General features: G+C 44.1%; 1 protein-coding gene across 1 annotated transcript; it reads left to right on the forward strand.

The window, feature by feature from the left end:
- The first annotated feature begins 2,075 nt into the window (after window positions 1–2,075).
- LOC140128836 (chymotrypsinogen A-like) lies at window positions 2,076–16,311 on the forward strand. The gene is made up of 6 exons (XM_072150542.1): window positions 2,076–2,204; window positions 13,206–13,434; window positions 13,698–13,861; window positions 14,252–14,347; window positions 14,634–14,767; window positions 16,140–16,311. The coding sequence occupies exons 1-6, from the start codon at window positions 2,159–2,161 to the stop codon at window positions 16,296–16,298; spliced, it is 828 nt and encodes a 275-aa protein (XP_072006643.1). The 5' UTR covers window positions 2,076–2,158; the 3' UTR covers window positions 16,299–16,311.
- Window positions 16,312–17,162: the final 851 nt, after the last annotated feature.

Here is a 17,162-nt window from a genome sequence, read left to right on the forward strand (position 1 = left end):
TAACTACTATAATACTGCCCCCTATGTACAGGAATATAACTACTATAATACTGCCCCTATGTACAGGAATATAACTACTATAATACTGCCCCCTATGTACAAGAATACAACTACTATAATACTGCCCCTGTGTACAAGAATATAACTACTATAATACTGCACCCTATGTACATGAATATAACTACTATAATACTGCCGCCTATGTACAAGAATATAACTACTATAATACTGCCCCCTATGTACAGGAATATAACTACTATAATACTGCCCCCTATGTACAGAAATATAACTACTATAATACTGCCCCCTATGTACAAGAATATAACTACTATAATACTGCCCCCTATGTACAAGAATATAACTACTATAATACTGCCCCCTATGTACAGGAATATAACTACTATAATACTGCCCCCTATGTACAGGAATATAACTACTATAATACTGCCCCCTATGTACAAGAATATAACTACTATAATACTGCCCCCTATGTACAAGAATATAACTACTATAATACTGCCCCCTATGTACAGGGATATAACTACTATAATACTGCCCCCTATGTACAGGAATATAACTACTATAATACTGCCCCCTATGTACAAGAATATAACTACTATAATACTGCCCCTATGTACAGGAATATAACTTCTATAATACTGCCCCCTATGTAGAAGAATATAACTACTATAATACTGCCCCCTATGTACAGGAATATAACTACTATAATACTGCCCCCTATGTACAGGAATATAACTACTATAATACTGCCCCCTATGTACAAGAATATAACTACTATAATACTGTCCCCTATGTACAAGAATATAACTACTATAATACTGGCCCCTATGTACAAGAATATAACTACTATAATACTGCCCCCTATGTACAAGAATATAACTACTATAATACTACCCCCTATGTACAGGGATATAACTACTATAATACTGCCCCTATGTACAGGAATATAACTACTATAATACTGCCCCCTATGTACAAGAATATAACTACTATAATACTGCCCCCTATGTACAGGGATATAACTACTATAATACTGCCCCCTATGTACAAGAATATAACTACTATAATACTGCCCCCTATGTACAGGGATATAACTACTATAATACTGCCCCCTATGTACAGGAATATAACTACTATAATACTGCCCCCTATGTACAAGAATATAACTACTATAATACTGCCCCCTATGTACAGGAATATAACTACTATAATACTGCCCCCTATGTACAACAATATAACTACTATAATACTGCCCTTTATGTACAGGAATATAACTACTATAATACTGCCCTCTATGTACAAGAATATAACTACTATAATACTGCCTCCTATGTACAGGAATATAACTACTATAATACTGCCCGCTATGTACAGGAATATAACTACTATAATACTGCCCCCTATGTACAGGAATATAACTACTATAATACTGCCCCCTATGTACAACAATATAACTACTATAATACTGCCCTCTATGTACAAGAATATAACTACTATAATACTGCCCCCTATGTACAGGAATATAACTACTATAATACTGCCCCCTATGTACAGGAATATAACTACTATAATACTGCCCCCTATGTACAAGAATATAACTACTATAATACTGCCCCCTATGTACAGGAATATAACTACTATAATACTGCCCCCTATGTACAGGAATATAACTACTATAATACTGCCCCCTATGTACAGGAATATAACTACTATAATACTGCCCCCTATGTACAAGAATATAACTACTATAATACTGCCCCCTATGTACAAGAATATAACTACTATAATACTGCCCCCTATGTACAAGAATATAACTACTATAATACTGCCCCCTATGTACAAGAATATAACTACTATAATACTGCCCCCTATGTACAGGAATATAACTACTATAATACTGCCCCTATGTCCTGTTACTGGTAGATATAAAACATTTGTATATTTACTATAAACCTGTATATATCTCTGTATTGGGAAGCATCGCCACCTGCTGGTAGTAACTGAATATAACGACACTACTAAGGATTTTGCTATCACTTATTATCCTGGCTCTGCTCCTCGGGGTGTTAGTCTCCTCCTGGCTTTATTCTCTATAGCATGTGATTTACCCGGATGCTCTGCCGGTTCCTGGAGGTAAATGGCTCTGTGTGTCCTGCTATTACTGATCCTCTGCCTGTCCTCAGGTAAGACCCTACAGTAATGATCCTACAAGTTTACATATTACACTCCTGCCCAACCCCCATTCTTTAATCGAGGATCTAAATTATTCCCCCTTCCTTCCTTATAGGTGTGGGGAGACTGGTATGACCTCCTGGCCATTAGGGAAGGGCTCTGCCTCCATATGGTTCACTGTAGGGACTTTTTCTTACATACCGCTATATCATGCGCAGGTATCACTGATATCGCCCTCACCTCGCCAATTGTCACTACGAGATGGGCTGCTTATAATAATTTTAAAAAATCTAAAATAATTCCGCATATAATAATTGAACATGCAAATTTACCCAATAGGTTAAATAGTGGGGTCACAGTATTAAGGGTGAGTGTGTGGTGGTTCAGGAGCAAGGAACCTAGAATGTTTAACCCTGGAAGAGGACAGACTCTATTAAGACTATAGAGACTGACTACATAATCACTTTGTGTAGTCAGAGAGTGGGGGCTGCTTGGGATTTATGTGAGAAGTTGAATGTCCACAGGGGATTCCTCTCTAGCCACTGTGCCCCAGAAGACCCAGTACAATAGCCACGTAGACCTCCCTTAGTCTTGGGGACTATTTCTGATCCCTTTATTCAGCCTTGGTGACCATTGGAACCATGGAGATGTCTGAATATGCCCCGAAAGACCCATATTCTGGTTCTATGACCATATGGATCCTCCTCTGTCTCAACCACACTTAGCTCTGTTGAACAAGTGGGACCAACTATGCAACCTCAGTGGCCGTAGGAGGCTCCTCTGTAGCCACTTTGCGCACAGAAGTCCCCGTTAGTCTTGGTGGCCATACAAGACTTCATTTTTAGCTTGAAGCAACCTGACGGCTCCTTTTCAGTCTTGGTGACACATAGGACCCCATATTCTCCCTCAGTGGTCAGAGGGACTCTCTCTAGTCTCATGTGGCCATGTGGGTCCTCTTGTTAGTCTTTGGGTTACTTTTATAGCATCTGTGGTCCCTATTCATCCTTGTTGGCACCTAGGAATTCCGTTCTGCCATGGTCATGTGGGACCACTCAAAAGTAGGACCTCTTCTTGTTCTTGGTGACCACTGAAGAATCTTCAGCCTTGGAGACCAAAGGTGTTCCCAACGAAAGCCTATTTTTTTAACCCTTAAATTTCCTGCACACATTCCCATTGTGTGCTTTCGGAGGTCACATTCGACATCCTGAACTTCTTTCCAGTGACAAAATCCTTGACGGTAATCGTGGGGGAGTACGACCAGAACATAAAGGATTTCCAAGAACAAGAGATCCCGGAGTCTGCTGTCAAGCTACATTCCATGTACAAGAAAGATGGCGACATGAGCTACAACATTTCCTCAGTCTACTTGCGGAAGCCAGTCAGTTTGTGTTAATGTCCCTCAGAGGTCACTGGTGCCAAGGTCAGACCCAGATGGAGGTCCTGAACATCTGGATGATGGGTCATTACTGTTTAGTGACCCTTTAAGTAATCCTACTCCCAGAGGCGTAACTAGGAGAGGCAGGGCCCCATAGCAGACTTCAGAATGGGGCCCCCAAGATATAAGCCTTTACGTAATATGGTGCTGCATAACCTTAAAGGGAACCTATCAGCAGGGTTTCAGTTATCAGGTTAATGGCTGCTGCATGTCCCGTTATACACTAAACAAATACACTGTATTTTTTAAAGATTATTTTTGAGAAATCTCATTTAGAAATGGCACTTATCTCTATTCAGCTTCTGGGGCCCAAGTCATTCAAGCAGCAGGAGTCGTGGAGTCACCAGGAAACACCCGCCCACTTGACTCAGGCTCCAGAACTTGTATAGAGATAGATACCTTTTCAAACAAGCAGATATATTCAAATACATGTTTTTGTTGTATATAATGGGACCCACAGCAGCTGCCAATAACATGATATGTGAAATCCTATTGACAGGTTCCTTTTAAAATACATTTGAAGTTACGTTTTACAGTCACAAAATATTGCAGCCTTTCAGTAGGATAGATTATCTATGAGAGACGGACCCCTGGCACCAGCGCTGATCAGAGGAGAGCAGCCTCCAGCAGCTTTACTACACACAGTGCAGAGACAGAAGTAAACAGCGCTGCCCATTGTGTAGTGGTGCATAACCGTAACTGCAGGGTCACATCCTCACTACTAACCTGTACTACAGAGTGGCTGATAATATTCTGCAACTGGAAAACTCCATTGACTTGACTTTAAATGTATTTTAAGGTTTTGGCAGAGCATGTCGGATTTATGTATAATATATATTTTTTATTTATATGCATATTTGTACAGATAACTTCATATACATGTTTATGTACATATACACATATGTATAACCCTTATACACATACAGTTATGCACTGATACAAACACATTTTATACTCATATATACACACATTCACTCAGTTATATACATTATGTGCGTATAATAATATACATTATAATATACATGTATACACACATTTATATGTGCAAAATACATTAATATATACACATGTATAAAATCATATACACATACAATTATAGGCTCATATATAGATTATTCACTCTTATATACACATTATACACTCATATAAACATCATACACACAATGAATAAACTCCAATATACACATAATATACTCAAATGTACGTTATACACTCATTACATACATTTTACACTGATTATACACAATATATACATTATACACTCCTATATACACATTATATACACATATACTCATATATACATTATACACACATTATACACAATATATACATTATACACACATTATATACTCATATATACATTATACACACATTATACACAATATATACATTATACACACATTATATACTCATATATACATTATACACACATTAAACACACATCATACACTTATACACTTGATACATACACATTATACAATCATACACATTAGATACTTATAAATACATTACACACTCATACACACACACACACACACACACACACACATTATACACTGCTATATACACCACATACACTGATTTATATACATCATACACTCATACATACACATATCATATACATTTACATCCCCTGCACACTTACACTTGTATTCCCTGGGAGCAGCATCCAGTGATCCTCTCACAGGCCCTGGAGCTGGTTACATCCCAGGAGACATTGTCCAGGCAGAGGGGCAGAAGTATAAGGCAGGTAAGTGGTTGTCACTAGATCCTGCTCGCAGCTCAGCAGCAGCCCCGGGTATCAGGAGACCTGCTCCCAGGCCGGGGATCTGCAGGCCACATAGATAAGTATGCAGCCGGTGACAGGACAGGATGTTACCTGAAGTGTCTCCTGCCGCTGCCCTCCTCTGCCCCTCCCCCTCCCAGCATGGAGCAGCAGCTCAGCATGAAGTTCTGCAGCATGAATCATGTGCCGTGCAGTCACATCGTCCATTCTAGAGATCGTGTGGCAGGTCGGATCCGGGCCCTCTAAGAGGCCGGGCCCCGTAGCGGCTGCTACGTCTGCTACCGTGGTAGTTACGCCACTGCCTACTCCGTCTTTCAGGATCTCAGGTGCAACTAGTGTGTTTACCACAAGTTGGGGAGAAGATCGAGCCTGGGACCTTGTGCATGACCAGCGGATGGAGATGAGTGACTGAGAAACTGGCTACCATTACACCTGCCAGTAGGGTCACCGTTGCCACAAACCCTACATTTACAAAAAAAAATGGCTGCTGTATTCCAAAAATCACCACGTGTCCTGTGGACAGTGGTGGCGCTCGGGAGGTGACCCTTCTCATACTGGATGATGACACCTGCAGATCTGCCACCAAATCCTTGGGATTTACGACTTTACATAAATCAATGATGTGTGCTGGCTTCCTTGATGGGGGAAGTGATGCTTGTCAGGTGGAATCCAGAATTTCTCTTTCTGTAGTTTAGTTGTTGCCTAGCGACTACTTGACTTCATATCTAGGTGTCCACTTTCAGTTTGTTTAGACTCCTCCTACTCAGTCAAACAGGAAGTTAGGGAAGATTAACAGGAAGTCACACAGGTTTTAAAGGAAATCAAGTAAAACACGGAGGGAAACATATGGAGAGGGGGGTTATTTGTGCTTGTTGTACTGAGAGGCTTGTTTAGAAATATTTATACCCACCATTCTCCTTTTAGTTCTTGCGTTGTGTAATAATTTGACTATTTGATGCAGGGAGACCTCGGAGGATCCGTCGTCTGCAGACTGAGGGGTGGTACTTGGGTCTTGGTTGGCACTAGTTTGTAAGGGCTGGTTGTGGAAGATCTTGGTACTCAAAGACAAACAGATCTGGTTCCGGTACTTCAGCCCTTTTCTCCAGAATTTCTGCCGTGTCGGGACTGTAAAAAACTTCCAGGAGTCCAGGACTATATCAGGCTGACTTGTAATATGTGTCAATAAAAATTATAAGTGGTCGTAGAGAAAAGGGAAAAGTGAGAATTAAACTGCAAGCATAAGGTGAAATGAGGCCCACTGGGTCTTGGATCTTGTTGGGTTACTGAGAACACTGTTTTACGCCTTGATATGGTACCATAAGGAACCGCCTTCAATAGGATGGTGAATTCTGTGCTGGGTCAACAGCCTGAGTGCCCACTGAGAGGGCTCAGAGTGCCACCTCTAGAGCAGTGGTGGCGAATCTATGGCACGTGTGCCAGAGGTGGCACTCAGAGCCCTTTCTGTGGGCACAAAGGCCATCGCCCCAATTTCACCAAACAGGACCAAATCCACCAAATCTTCTTGCAGTCCCAAGCAACTTAAGGGATGCCGCTCTCAGCGCTATTTTAAAGCAATTCATTGACTGTTTGAAACTGCGGGAAAAGTGAGAAGATGTTGATATAACTGCATTGGCTTTGGAGGTCCTCCTGCTGGACCCACCATTCTTCCTGGAGAGAAGCTACAATGATGGTCTGAACTTATGTGCCCACCTAGTTTCAACTGTATTGGTGGCCTTATGAGGGCCAATACAATTGAATGATGTTGAAGAACTGGTAGCAATAAGTTACTGCTTGAAATGCCATGTTGGCACTTCATGGTAAATAAGTGGATTTTGGTTGTAGTTTGGGCACTCGGTCTCTAAAAGGTTCACCATCACTGCTCTAGGGTAATGACTTAATACATAATTTAATGGATAAATACTTAGGTGGATGGATGTACCTTAAGAAAACCAATTCAAGAAAGAATTATTGGGGATAGGGTATAAACAAAAGATAAACCTACCTGACGCTGTCGGTGAGAAACCGCAGACCAATGTGAAGACCACTGGTCCAGAGATGACTCTAGTGTTTACTTCTCACTCCAAGGTGTCCATGAGGAGATTCTCTTCAAGATATTCATTCTGGAACCTGCAGACAAGTACAATATCAGAGCGATTCTGTTCTGTAATTTTCATATGTCGTTGTGGGCGTGAGAACAAGCAGTGAGGTTCCGGAAACCAATTTTTGGTTCACATTCATTGTTGTTGAGGAATTAGAAGTTACTCCTTTTTTCCTTCTTGATTCAATAATTGGAGGAGAGGATTTGTCTGCTCTCTGCAATGTTCTACTCACAGTTTCTTGTAGGATTCTTGTAGTGGGTTTACACAGTCAAGTTTAAATATTTGCAGATGATACTAAGCTGTGTAAAGTAATTAATACAGAGGCCGATAATTTAGCATTACAGAGGGATTTGTGGAAGCTTGAGTGGGCAGAGAAATGGTTGGTGAGGTTTAATGTAGATAAATGTAAAGTTATGCACTTGGTCCATGGAAACAAAAAGTATAATTATGTTCTAAACAGTCAATTACTTGGTAAAACTGCAGCTGAAAAATACTTGGGGATATTGGTGGATGGTAAACCTAATTGTAGTGACCAGAGCCTGGCAGCTGCTGCTAAAGCAAATAAAATTATGGGATGTATAAAGAGAGGAATAGACTCTCACTATAAGGACATCGTTTTTACAAATCATTGGTTAGACCACACATGGAATATTGTGGACACTTTTGGGCAGTAGTGTATACAAAAGACATAGTAGAACTGGAACGGGTGCAGAGGAGAGCAACCAGGATTATTATGGGAATGGGGGGATAAGAATACATTTACAAATTACATTACAATGTACAAATACCTGAATGGGCAGTACAAGGATCTCTCCAAAGATCTTTTTATACTTAGGCCTGTGGCCAGGACAAGGGGGCATTCTCTACACCTAGTAGAGGAGGTTCTACCATCACCATAGACAGGGGGCATCCTCTACACCTAGAGGAGAGAGGTTCTACCATCACCATAGACAGGGGCATCCTCTACCATCACCATAGACAGGGGGCATCCTCTACACCTAGAGGAGAGGACGATCTACCATCACTATAGACAGGGGCATCCTCTACCATCACCATAGACAGGAGGCATCCTCTACACCTAGAGGAGAGGAGGTTCTACCGTCACCATAGACAGGGGGCATCCTCTACACCTAGAGGAGAGGTGGTTCTACCATCACCATAGACAGGGGGAATCCTCTACACCTAGAGGAGAGGTGGTTCTACCATCACCATAGACAGGGGGAATCCTCTACACCTAGAGGAGAGGAGGTTCTACCATCACCATAGACAGGGCGCATCCTCTACACCTAGAGGAGAGGAGGTTCTACCATCACCATAGACAGGAGGCATCCTCTACAGCTAGAGGAGAGGAGGTTCTACCATCACCATAGACAGGAGGCATCCTCTACACCTAGAGGAGAGGAGAGTCTACCATCACCATAGACAGGGGGAATCCTCTACACCTAGAGGAGAGGAGATTCTACCATCACCATAGACAGGGCATCCTCTACACCTAGAGGAGAGGAGGTTCTACCATCACCATAGACAGGGGGAATCCTCTACACCTAGAGGAGAGGAGATTCTACCATCACCATAGACAGGGGGCATCCTCTACACCTAGAGGAGAGGAGGTTCTACCATCACCATAGACAGGGGGCATCCTCTACACCTAGAGGAGAGGAGGTTCTACCATCACCGTAGACAGGGGGCATCCTCTCCACCTAGAGGAGAGGAGGTTCTACCATCACCATATAGACAGGGGACATCCTCTACACCTAGAGGAGAGGAGGTTCTACCATCACCATAGACAGGGAATCCTCTACACCTAGTGGAGAGGAGGTTCTACCATCACCATAGACAGGGGACATCCTCTACACCTAGAAGAGAGGAGGTTCTACCATCACCATAGAAAGGGGGCATCCTCTACACCTAGAGGAGAGGAGGTTCTACCATCACCATAGACAGGGGCATCCTCTACACCTACAGGAGAGAGGTTCTACCATCACCATAGACAGGGGGCATCCTCTACACCTAGAGGAGATGAGATTCTACCATCACCATAGACAGGGGGCATCCTCTACACCTAGAGGAGAGGAGGTTCTACCATCACCATAGACAGGGGGAATCCTCTACACCTAGAGGAGAGGAGGTTCTACCATTACCATAGACAGGGGACATCCTCTACACCTAGAGGAGAGGAGGTTCTACCATCACCATAGACAGGGGGTATCCTCTACACCTAGAGCAGAGGAGGTTCTTCCATCACCATAGACAGGAGGCATCCTCTACACCTAGAGGAGAGGAGGTTCTATCATCACCATAGACAGGAGGAATCCTCTACACCTAGAGGAGAGGAGGTTCAACCATTACCATAGACAGGGGACATCCTCTACACCTAGAGGAGAGGAGGTACTACCATCGCCATAGACAGGGGGCATCCTCTATACACCTAGAGGAGAGGAGGTTCTACCATCACCATAGTCAGGGGACATCCACTACGCCTAGAGGAGAGGAGGTTCTACCATCACCATAGACAGGGGCACCCTCTACACCTAGAGGAGAGGAGGTCCTACCATCACCATAGACAGGGGGCATCCTCTACACCTAGAGGAGAGGAGGTTCTATCATCACCATAGACAGGGGCACCCTCTACACCTAGAGGAGAGGAGGTTCTACCATCACCATAGACAGGGGGTATCCTCTACACCTAGAGCAGAGGAGGTTCTACCATCACCATACACAGGAGGCATCCTCTACACCTAGAGGAGAGGAGGTTCTATCATCACCATAGACAGGGGGCATCCTCTACACCTAGAGGAGAGGAGGTTCTACCATCACCATAGACAGGAGGCATCCTCTACACCTAGAGGAGAGGAGGTTCTACCATCACCATAGACAGGGGGCATCCTCTACACCTAGAGGAGAGGAAGTTCTACCATCACCATAGACAGGGGGCATCCTCTACACCTACAGGAGATGAGGTTCTACCATCACCATAGACAGGGGACATCCTCTACACCTACAGGAGAGGAGGTTCTACCATAACTATAGACAGGGTGCATCCTCTACACCTAGAGGAGAGGAGGTTCTACCATCACCATAGACAGGGGGCATCCTCTACACCTACAGGAGAGGAGGTTCTACCATCACCATAGACAGGGGGCATCCTCTACACCTAGAGGAGAAAGGGTTCTACCATCACCATAGACAGGGGGCATACTGTACACCTACAGGAGAGGAGGTTCTACCATCACCATAGACAGGGGGCATCCTCTACACCTAGAAGAGAGGAGGTTCTACCATCACCATAGACAGGAGGCATCCTCTACACCTAGAGGAGAGGAGGTTCTACCATCACCATAGACAGGGGGCATCCTCTACACCTACAGGAGAGGAGGTCCTACCATCACCATAGACAGGGGGCATCCTCTACACCTACAGGAGAGGAGGTTCTACCATAACTATAGACAGGGGGCATCCTCTACACCTAGAGGAGAGGAGGCTCTATCATTACCATAGACAGGGAATCCTCTACACCTAGAGGAGAGGAGATTCTACCATCACCATAGACAGGGGGCATCCTCTACACCTACAGGAGAGGAGGTTCTACCATCACCATAGAAAGGGGGCATCCTCTACACCTAGAGGAGAGGAGGTTCTACCATCACCATAGACAGGGAGCATCCTCTACACCTAGAAGAGAGGAGGTTCTACCATCACCATAGACAGGGGACATCCGCTACACCTAGAGGAGAGGAGGTTCTACCATCACCATAGACAGGGGGCATCCTCTACACCTAGAGGAGAGGAGGTTCTACCATCACCATAGACAGGGAGCATCCTCTACACCTAGAAGAGAGGAGGTTCTACCATCACCATAGACAGGGGACATCCTCTACACCTAGAGGAGAGGAGGTTCTACCATCACCATAGACAGGGGGCATCCTCTACACCTAGAGGAGAGGAGGTTCTACCATAACTATAGACAGGGGCATCCTCTGCGCCTAGAGGAGAGGCGATTCTCCCATCACCATAGACAGGGGCATCCTCTACACCTAGAGGAGAGGAGGTTCTACCATCACCATAGACAGGGGCATCCTCTGCGCCTAGAGGAGAGGAGGTTCTACCATCACCATAGACAGGAGACATCCTCTACACCTAGAGGAGAGGAGGTTCTACCATCACCATAGACAAGGGGCATCCTCTACACCTAGAGGAGAGGAGATTCTACCATCAGCATAGACAGGAGACATCCTCTACACCTAGAGGAGAGGAGGTTCTACCATAACTATAAACAGGGGTCATCCTCTGCGCCTAGAGGAGAGGAGGTTCTACCATAACTATAAACAGGGGGCATCCTCTATGTCTAGAGGAAGGGAGGTTCTACCATCACCATAGACAGGGGACATCCTCTACACCTAGAGGAGAGGTGGTTCTACCATTACCATAGACAGGGGTATCCTCTACACCTAGAGGAGAGGAGGCTCTACCATCACCATAGACAGGGGACATCCTCTACACCTAGAGGAGAGGAGGTCCTACCATCAACATAGACAAGGGGCATCCTCTACACCTAGAGGAGAGGAGGTCCTACCATCACCATAGACCGGGGACCTCCTCAACACCTAGAGGAGATGAGATTCTACCATCACCAAAGACAAAGGTTCTTTACTGTAAGAGCAGTGAGACTATGGAACTCTCTGCCACAGGATGTTGTTATGGAAGACTTTTTGTACATGTTCAAGAGAGGCCTGGATGTCTTTCTGGAAAGCAAAAATATCACAGTTTAATTCTTGTATTCTTGGGTTGGAGTTGATGGACTTGCATCTTTTTCCAGCCTTATCTACTATGATACAACCAATTTTTCTACTGACTCCTTTTAGGGTCTAAAGATTTGACCATCCCAATGGAACTTGGACAGTTCAAAGTGTAGGCATTTTTGTAGGGTTGTTGGTATATTTGTTTCTTCTTGCATTTTTATCTCTCTAGGTTGTCCCATGTTGAAAACTTTAAGGGCTGGTTCTTCAAATCTAAAATCGCCCATCTATCCTGATAATTACCTTATTGATCTGTATTGTTGGTGGATCATTTCTTCTGTATCAGGGAAGGAGCTTGAGTTAAACTTTGTAGCCCTAGAATTGCAGAACTCTACAAACTGGTTTCATTAGCTTCTCCATCATAAATATTCGAAAGGTCCTATCATCAAACTGTTGGGTATGTGGTGATATATCTGTCTTTTTAAGGGTTTTACCTACTTCTTTTCAGTGATATATGGGAAAATAATTATATATTAAAAATGTTTAAAAATTTCAATTTGGACCTGCTTAAAATCATAAAGTCAAGTTTTCTAGGTTGAGGGACACACTGATGATGAACTTAAGTTCACGTCTTCTGAAATACCATCTGTTTCAGCTTTCATCTCTTGGAGACCATTTTGCTCCAGTGGTAGCTTCTTAACGCTTCACTTCCACGCCGACGTTTCTGTGGTTTCCATATTCACTACAGGGAGAAAAACACTCCCTTTAAAAAAAACGTGGAGGTCTGTGCATAATGGTCATTCAGTTTTCTGTATATTAGCCAATATTTCTGTGATCGTTATGGAATCGTGAATTGTTGCAGCCCAATTTTCATACTCTACAATAAATCGATGTTCACCAGAACATCCTCTTGAAGAGATTATGACTTGTTTTTGATTTTATTTTTTTTTATTCAGAAAACTATGGCACATCGAATGTGGATCCTATGTCAAAAATCAAGTTTCCTTCGAAGGCTAAAATGGTTCCAGATAAGAAATGGATTAGCCAAATTGCAGGAGGTCAAGCTGCCATCTCGAAGTCTTGGCCTTGGATCGCCAGCCTTCAGAACCAACGGGGAGAACCTTTTTGTGGGGCGACAATCATCCATGAGAAGTGGCTACTGACTGCAGCACACTGCCCGTTTCGGTAGACAATCATCTTAATTCCTTGTAGACATTATTTGTACCATTGATCTTGGGTCAATGGCTGTGATAAAAGTTTGCCTTCAAATTTCCCAGCTAGAAAAATGCATGAAATTTCATTCCATTGTGAGGCGAGGAGACGTTGGGTGGAGTAGAATGATCTTCTTGGTCATGGGGTATCATCTTACAACTGCAGTAAGGCAACTTATGAAAAGATCCTGTAAAATTGTATGCATTTTTTGATTAATTCTATCCCCACATTTGCAGAGTCGGGTTAGACAAAGTGATCATAGGTCACACAGACCGATCTGCTGTCAACCAGACCGAAGCCATTGTTAAGAAGTCCTATATTCACAAACAGTACAGCGAAGACCAGGATCCTCCAGATTACGACATCCGTCTTCTAGAGCTTGAGAACCCTGTTCTCCTTGGTAAATGCTTATCCTACAATGTTAAGGGGGAATCTATTAACGGGGTTTTCTAGGACTGTAATGTTGATGGCCCATCCTTGGAATAGGTTGCCCATACCTACTGGTTAGAATATGGATACCATCACGTTTTGTTTGTTACCCCGTTTTTGTAGGTCTAATCTTTGCATTAGGAGATAGTTCCACATACAATACAAGCTCCAGGACATATTGGTGGTTGCACAACATTAGTTAAAGATTTGATAGATTCTCACTTAGGGGTGAAGACATGAGAGAAGTTTATAGATGGGTAAGGCAGAAGACTGATTGGCCTTCACTATACTCTAAAGGCATCTTGTTGTATCCATGTCTATATGAGGTAGGACCATACGTGGAATCTACTTTCTTTTCTAGGTGACTCCGTTGCTGTAATAAGTTTGCCTGAAAATGATGAAGAGTTTGAGAAGGAAAGCTGTCTAACGGCAGGATGGGGGGCTACCGCAGGAAGGAGTAAGGCATTTACAGATACTATTGCTCCTGTAAACTCAACTATCGTAATGGCAATCACAACATAACTACTTCTACTCTAGCAATGGATGGATCTTGGCTGATCATATAATGTGGTAGCACACACTGAAGTGAGGGGCAGGTCCCCTTTAATGTTTTGGCCATTCATAAGGTTGTTGCTATACCAGATATCCTTCAGAAAACTTTTCCCATACTTCTCCTATACTGTGTCGCTAACATATTGAGACTCTAAGGCTGCCGCATTAACAGACATTATTCTCCCTTTTAGGCAACATTTATCCTAAGGTACTTCAACAAGTGAAAATCCTGCTCTTGCCCTTAAAGGCCTGCAAAAACTTCTGGGAAACAGATATCCCGGACAGAAACCTGTGTGCAGCGGCTTTGGGGGCTGCTTCTTGTCTGGTATGTGCGCTTCTTATCATAGTCGTTTGTTATTCATACACATTAGTCTCAAGTTGATGAATGATATTGTTGAAGTAATCAATTGTTAAAGGAAACCTACCATGTGATTTGATGCAGTATGAAGCAAACACACCTTGAGAATGCTGTAGCTACACTGATGCAAGATCAGATCTTGGTTAATCCCTGAGCTGAGTGGTGTAGCTGATAAAATAGATATAACATTATGATGATGAAGCTCTGTCGCTTCTATGGCTGGCAACACCTAATGGGGAACATTTACTTACCTGGTCCTGTCAGGATCCCCGTTGTGCGTTGTCTGACGATAATGCACTGTGCCGCGATTCACTAAGATCGCGCGTCCGATATCCTGCATGTGTCGCTCCCCCGCTCAGGTCCCCGGAGTTCACCTTCTTCTTCCCGGTGCATGTAAGTGCATTGTCCGTTTATAATGCGCTGTGTGGGGAGTCACTAAGATACTGCACCCGATATCCTGCATGTGTCGCTTCCCCGCTCAGGTCCCCGGAGTTCACCTTCTTCTTCCTGGTGCATGTAAGTGCATTGTCCGTGTATAATGTGCTGTGTGAGGAGTCACTGAGATCCTGCGTCCGATATCCTGCATGTGTCGCTACCCCGCTCAGGTCCCCGGAGTTCACCTTCTTCTTACTGGTGCATGTAAGTGCATTGTCCGTGTATAATGCGCTGTGCAGGGAGTCACTAAGATCGTGCGCCCGATATCCTGCATTTGTCGCTTCCCCCCTCAGGTCACCGGAGTTCACCTTCTTCTTCCTGGTGCATGTAAGTGCATTGTCCGTGTATAATGCGCTGTGCGGAGGAGTCACTAAGATCCTGCGCCCGATATCCTGCATGTGTCACTTCCCCCCTCAGGTCCCTGGAGTTCACCTTCTTCTTCCTGGTGCATGTAAGTGCATTGTCCGTGTATAATGCACTGTGCAGGGAGTCACTAAGATCCTGCGCCCGATATCCTGCATGTGTTGCTTCCCCGCTCAGGTCCCCGGAGTTCACCTTCTTCTTCCTGGTGCATGTAAGTGCATTGTCCGTGTATAATGCGCTGTGCGGGGAGTCACTAAGATCCTGCGCCCGATATCCTGCATGTGTCGCTTCCCCGCTCAGGTCCCAGGTTGCGACACAATTTTAAAGTTAATTCCCGCGCTCAGTCGGAATCCTATCTGTCGCATGAAAGCTGGCATGATTGCGCCAAAATCCGATCGTGTGCATCACAATCCCCTTCTAAATAGCTGTCACAGCGGCGCAAATCCCGAAAATTTCCACAATCTGACGAAAGTGCGTTCCGCTGACCCTTAGTAAATGCGCCCCAATAAGCACCTGGGACTGACACATATTGTTTTTGCAGGGGGATTCCGGGGGTCCACTCATCTGCCGGTCACAAAACACGTACAAGTTGGTGGGAGTAGTGAGCTGGGGAAGTGACATGTGTGTCCGCAGCGCTCCGGCTGTTTATTCTTCTGTATCTAAATACCGAGAGTGGATCGTGCAGCTCACAGGATTCTAACAGAACATTCAAAGAAAAATAAAAGCAACATTGTTTACTCAAACCTGCAAAGTCTGAGTTTTATTTCTTATTTTAAGTTTGATAATTAATTTTTGTATAGAGTGAAAAAATGTTTATATAGCCGGCCCCTGGGTTACGTACAGGATAGGTTCTGCAAGTTTGTTCTCAAGTCGAATTTGTATAAAAGTCGGAACTACACTCACCGGCCACTTTATTAGGTACACCTGTCCAACTGCTCGTTAACACTTAATTTCTAATCAGCCAATCACATGGCGGCAGTGCATTTAGGCATGTAGACATGGTCAAGACAATCTCCTGCAGTTCTCCCGAGCATCAGTATGGGGAAGAAAGGTGATTTGTGGCCTTTGAACGTGGCATGGTTGTTCGTGCCAGAAGGGCTGGTCTGAGCATTTCAGAAACTGCTGATCTACTGGGATTTTCACGCACAACCATCTCTAGGGTTTACAGAGAATGGTCCGAAAAAGAAAAAACATCCAGTGAGCGGCAGTCCTGTGGGCGGAAATGCCTTGTTGATGCCAGAGGTCAGAGGAGAATGGGCAGACTGGTTTGAGCTGATAGAAAGGCAACAGTGACTCAAATCGCCACCCGTTACAACCAAGGTAGGCAGAAGAGCATCTCTGAACGCACAGTACGTCGAACTTTGAGGCAGATGGGCTACAGCAGCAGAAGACCACACCGGGTGCCACTCCTTTCAGCTAAGAACAGGAAACTGAGGCTACAATTTGCACAAGCTCATCGAAATTGGACAGTAGAAGATTGGAAAAACGTTGCCTGGTCTGATGAGTCTCGATTTCTGCTGCGACATTCGGATGGTAGGGTCAGAATTTGGCGTCAACAACATGA

Source organism: Engystomops pustulosus, chromosome 4, assembly GCF_040894005.1.
Source record: "Engystomops pustulosus chromosome 4, aEngPut4.maternal, whole genome shotgun sequence".
Lineage (NCBI taxonomy): Eukaryota > Metazoa > Chordata > Amphibia > Anura > Leptodactylidae > Engystomops > Engystomops pustulosus.

Coding starts and splice junctions, on each gene's coding strand:
- LOC140128836 (XM_072150542.1), top strand. CDS start 2,159: ATGGCTCTGTGTGTCCTGCTATTACTGATCCTCTGCCTGTCCTCAG. Junction 13,862..14,251: donor TGAGAACCCTGTTCTCCTTG/GTAAATGCTTAT, acceptor TTTCTTTTCTAG/GTGACTCCGTTGCTGTAATA. Junction 14,348..14,633: donor GGGGGCTACCGCAGGAAGGA/GTAAGGCATTTA, acceptor TCTCCCTTTTAG/GCAACATTTATCCTAAGGTA.